The 5,472-nt window shown below is 41.5% G+C and overlaps 1 protein-coding gene across 2 annotated transcripts in view; it reads right to left on the bottom strand.

Annotated features, from left to right (window-relative positions):
• Window positions 1-821: 821 nt before the first annotated feature.
• LOC114766584 (pyruvate dehydrogenase E1 component subunit alpha, somatic form, mitochondrial-like) overlaps window positions 822-5,472 on the bottom strand; it is a 7,345-nt gene continuing 2,694 nt past the window's right edge. Inside the window, exons 2-9 of one of the 2 annotated variants that reach the window (XM_028957514.1) lie at window positions 3,715-3,783; window positions 3,389-3,562; window positions 3,010-3,136; window positions 2,584-2,675; window positions 2,397-2,489; window positions 1,740-1,895; window positions 1,444-1,515; window positions 822-1,283 (exon numbers count right to left, since the gene is read on the bottom strand). In XM_028957514.1, the coding sequence (XP_028813347.1) occupies window positions 1,212-1,283; window positions 1,444-1,515; window positions 1,740-1,895; window positions 2,397-2,489; window positions 2,584-2,675; window positions 3,010-3,136; window positions 3,389-3,562; window positions 3,715-3,783 (855 nt within the window). In that variant the 3' untranslated portion in view covers window positions 822-1,211. Of the gene's footprint in view, window positions 1,364-1,443; window positions 1,516-1,739; window positions 1,896-2,396; window positions 2,490-2,583; window positions 2,676-3,009; window positions 3,137-3,388; window positions 3,563-3,714; window positions 3,784-5,472 lie in introns of both variants that reach the window. The other variant, XM_028957524.1, reaches the window with a different exon arrangement.

Genomic DNA, 5,472 nt, shown 5'->3' on the forward strand with positions numbered 1-5,472 from the left:
TAGTGCCGAAAATGATGTCACGTCTGCCGGTAAACCGGCGTTTCACAGAAGATTGTGGCATTACGCCACCTACTGGCCAGTTGACGTGATCTTAATTGTGGCGAAACCTCCCCCCCTGTTTCAGCCAAGCTGTGCGCAGGCTTATGGATGGGCTCAAAGTTGAATACAAGCCTCCTGGGGCTTTACAGTAGTGTCTCCTAAAATGCAATTTATCATTTTAAAGTGAAGTGATTGTCATTGTGAAACACTGCACACGTCGCAGCGCACGGTGACACAACGAAATGAGTCGTCTGCTTTTAACTCATCATCGCTGGTGAGCAGTGGGCACCCATGAAAGGCGCAGTGTGTGGGGAGCAGTGTGTTTGCTCAGTGGCACCTTGGCGGTTCAGGATTGTACCAGGGTGGTTGTAGCCCAGTGGGTAACACACTCACCGATGAACCAGAAGACCCAGGCTCAAATCCCAAATACCATTGTGTCCCTGAGCAAGACACTTAACTCCAAGTTGCTCCAGGGGGGGACTGTCCCTGTAACTACTGATTGTAAATCACTCTGGATGAGGGCGTCTGGTAAATCCTGTAAATGTAAATGTAGAAACACAACCGTTTCCTTACCCGCTAGGCCATGACATTTATATAATCATATAAATGTTGTCTAACTTTATTAATCCATTATTACACCGGTACCGTTTCTCTTTATCATTTAGTAATTACATATTCTTAATGCTGTAAGTACATGGAATAGTAAATAATGCCTATCTGTACTAGGTGATGGATCCAGTGTTAAGGGGTCGATGCCATACAAAGATCCAAAGCAAGATACATACATTTACATCAATTTATTTATTTGGTCCACACAATAAAATGTACATTTTGGTAATCTAAATGAGTATTTGGCATGGATTAGAAGACAGAGAGCTACAGTTAACACAATAACATCATCATTACTTAAAATTGCTAGAAAATTATTGCTAGAGATACAACGAAGGAGGTTGAAATGATGGTCAATCACAGCAGCTGGACAACCTTAGCTTCACATTAGGATTTGTGGGTTATTAGGGACAGGGCCCTTAGCTGACAGATTTAAGCTTGATCCATGGATTGGTGCCACGCACCAAAAAAAAGCTACAGCAGCCATAGAGCAACACAGGTGACTACAGAGACCAGTGGAGCTACCCATGAGGAAAGTTGGCTCACAGGGGGAAAGGTCAACCTCACCTGACCCCTGGGTCACTCATGCTGTGTCCATGGTAACGATAGGTCTGCAGTTCCATTAGAATAGGACCCTGGAGCAAATGGGTCAGTAGTTGGTCAGCAGAGAGCTGTGTGAACCGACGTGTCACTACCCGGGTGGCCATTTCCAACTCTATAAAAAGGCCATTTTACCGCTTTTCAGACCAAAAAATTTCACCTGAAACTCAAGGCTCAAGGCCACATTTGACTCACCTTTCCAGACCTACAGTAGTCAGCAGCAAACTTTGTAGCTTCTCTCACACAAAGGACATCCATTCCATCCACCTGAAACAGAGAGAGCCATGCATTAATAATTCTTTTTTATCCCATTGAAAGAATTATTGTGCTCAAAGATATATGAATGCAGTCCAATAACCTGTTGGAGGGGAAACACGCACACAATTTAAGATGGTCCAAATCATAAAGCATACATGGTTAAGCATGGATAGGAGAACACCAAGACAACCATGTAAACATACACTTTCAACAGCAGATGCAACATTCCTCACCCTAATACCAGGAATGAAATCTCCTCTCTTGTAGTAGTCGGTGTTGGCCGAGGCTCTTTCCACTGAGGTACCCATGCCATACTTGTTGTTTTCACAAATAAAAATGCAGGGCAGCTTCCAGAGGGCTGCCATGTTGTAAGACTCAAAGATTTGACCCTAGGGGAAAAAAATTAATATCAGAAGCATTAAATTGTGCTACTGAGTCATTCTGTGCAGAACATTAGAGATGCAGGGTGAAGACACAGCAGATTATACTTAGGATAAGATAAGATCAGCCTTTATTAGTCCCACAAGTGGGAAATTGTACTTGTTACGGCATGAAGTGGATAGAAACAGAAGTAATAGCAGCAAAAACAGAGGTAAATAGCAGCAAAAAAATAAATATGTATATTTCTACAAATGTACAATTGAGATCTACACATGTGCAATGGGGAAAGTAATGGGTAAAATGGGCAAAGGGTACACCTGTACAGTTGGTAATTACCGTGATGTATTTGAGGTGTGTGTTTGTTTGTCTGTGTGTGTGTGGTCAACTGTGAGGTCTTAATACACATTCCTTAATATACAGAATGTAGCATACAACCATTTTTACATCATAATTATACTGTCAGATACCGACAAACAATAAAACAACAAGTACCGGAAGAAAACACTTGCCTGGTTTGCAGCTCCATCGCCATAGAGGGCGACACACACCTGGCTATTGCCATGGTACTTGCAGGCAAGAGCCACTCCAGCCCCAAGGGGAACCTTTGACAAGATAGCAATTACATCACAATTATGTCATTGTTCTAAAAATGGTTGTATCTGTTATAAATTATAAATATTCCCTTGTGTGTCTTACCTGGGCTCCAACAATTCCATTCCCACCATAGAAATGTTTTGCATACATGTGCATAGAGCCACCCTTTCCTTTGGCCACACCACCCTTTCGACCTAGGGAACAGTTGAAACACCGTCATCTTGTTGATGACATTATCAAACACCCCCCAACATAAACACAGTGTCTATGCCTACGATTAGTAAAACAATTAAATAACAATTAATTAAAATATCAATCAGGCCGCTCCATCTAGTTGTGCTTACTTGTATAATATGATGATATTTCTTTCATATTCATATCAACAAGGTTTATTATTTTTATATCTTAAATATTCCTACTTACATCTTGAAATTGTACACTTTAAATGCCCATTTTAAAAGGTGGATATAAACAATCAAATTGCCTAGGCACTGAGGTATGAGGTAGATGTTTCAAATAATATGGCACCTGTGAGCTCTGCCAGGATCTCCTTTACAGGAACTCCCCTTGTGTAAGTGTATCCGTGGGCACGGTAAGCTGTTATCAGATGGTCATCAGGTTTGATGCCAGCCTCAATCCCAACAGCACAGGCTTCCTAAACAATATAGCATGAGCAGCATGGGTGGATCATTAACTTCTTCCTCTTCCTTTAAACCATTACCCTTAGTGAGCACCATGAAAGGCGCCCAGGGAGCAGTGTGTGGGACCTCAGTGGCACCTTGGCAGCTCAGACCCGCAACCCTTCAGTTACGAGTCCACGTCCTTACCTGCTAATATGAGTTCATCAAACCAACGTGGCCCATTTACACCGTGCTGTCATATGATTTATAGGTAGATATGTCCTCACCTGGCCATCATATAAATGGCAAAATCCTCTGATGATCTTCTGCTTGTAGAGCTGATCTGCCTTTAGCTCCATACGTCTCATGACCTGCATGGTGCGATAGTACTGGAGGCCCTGCTCTCGTGTGAGAACTGTCTTGTCTGGTGGCCCCTGATCCAAGCGGTGCACATCACATCTCTATGAGAGAAATTCACGATTCACATCGTAAATACATGTTTTTAGTATATTAGTATTAAGAATTATGACCTCAGAAAATCACAATTTATGTACATTTATGCTTATGCTGCTTGCAATTATTTACACATGGTTAAATAACAATATCATCATACCTTTATGTCAAAGCTGACTTGGGGTGTGAAATCAGCATAGGAACGAGCTGACACCACCAGCCTAGTACCCTAGAGAGTGCAGAACATTACATCATTACATAACATTAATGTTACTCTCCAATTTAAAATATGAACTTCTGGAGAACAAAGAAAAATAATTTCTTTAATTCTCCTGGATGATTGGATACTTTCATCTCACAAGGACATACGTAGTTAACTTCAGGTTTTCAAGTTATTGACAAGAACGTGGTACACCGTGGAACAGATGAATATGTGTGTACTGTTTGGTGTCTATGTAACCACCGAGTTGTAACCTGAGTGAATGTGGAATGAGCGAATCGTGAGAGTGTAGCGCATAAAGTCTTATATCACTTTCTGATATGGGGAGAAGTCAGTCTTCCCTGCATCATCACACCATTGGCTCAGGCCTCACGTGTGCTCTTACTGCAGATAAAGTTGGCAATGGGGAAAAAAGACTGTTCTATGCCTTAGTGTGTAATCATCCATCAGACAGAGAACATGTTACAGATCGTGCATAGTATATTAGCATACATTGCATAATTCTGCCTCTGTTGAATTTGTGAAGCCGAGCTGCATTAAGCTAAAATCAGGCACCTTCACGTTTATCAAGATAGCTGTATGAATGGGTGTGAATGAAATGTACCTCCCTTTTATCTTTTATGTTGTTTGTAATAGTTTTAGGTCTTGTATGAAATAAAATTCCCAAAAAGGCCTTTCTCCTGTATATGTTGAATATCTGCATTAAAATCTAGGGTCCATATACTGTTAACGATCAGACCTGCTCTAATTTGATTTAATGATGGACGACCTCTGGGGACCTCCTTTCCATCTACACCTCATTATAAGAACATTATTATTAAAATTACCACAAGACTTACTCACCGGACTAGTCGTCAACGAAGTGGAATTATTAATAATTTACTAAAAAAAACACGTGCTTATGAATCAATTCACAAATTGATTCATAACCACACCTTTGGGCTCAATTTACCTTACATCTGCATACCATGTCGGTATGCAGCTCTAATATAAAATAATTTCAATGCACAGCAGTAAAACCCACATTAATAGTAAATACACTTTAATAACAAATTGATACATTAATCAATTCTACATGTTTTGCGTTATTTAATGCCATTGTTTGTGATCAGAGCAGTTTTGCACGAGTTTGGGTTAGGAAAGCTTAGGGGAAATTTGTATTATGACTCACCCCACTCACCCAGGCAGACACCCAAGGCAGGGTGCCCACCACAAGGGGCACCCACACACCATTCATTCACACCTATTCATCAATCCACCTAGTCCGCATGGACGGCAGAAGGAAACTGGAGAACCCGGAGGAAACCCACGGCCACCCAGACAGAGCATGCAAACTTCACAAAATGCGCAGGAGCCGGGATGTAAATATCTTTATTCTTCAACGTTTTAAGGTGCATGTGCAGCTGTCAGGATCCGGTCCGGAGTTTTGTGTCCGTCCTGTGTTATTTTGATTCCTGATAGTTTTCACCTGTGTCTACCTGTACAAAGCCGCCCCGTTCATTTCTGTTTGCCGTCGGGTTGTTATATGGTGACGTTTCCCCTGTCGTGTGCTCCATGTAATAAACCCCCTGTCTCGTGCTGCTGTGCGTATGAGTCCTCCTTCCTTGCCACGTCCAGGCGAGGAAAAAGGACTCTGTAACTGTTTAATAAATCAGAACTTAAAAGCATTTTTTTATATAATCAAAATCTGGTCTGAAT

This window comes from Denticeps clupeoides, chromosome 2 (genome assembly GCF_900700375.1).
Source record: "Denticeps clupeoides chromosome 2, fDenClu1.1, whole genome shotgun sequence".
Classification (NCBI taxonomy): Eukaryota; Metazoa; Chordata; class Actinopteri; order Clupeiformes; family Denticipitidae; genus Denticeps; species Denticeps clupeoides.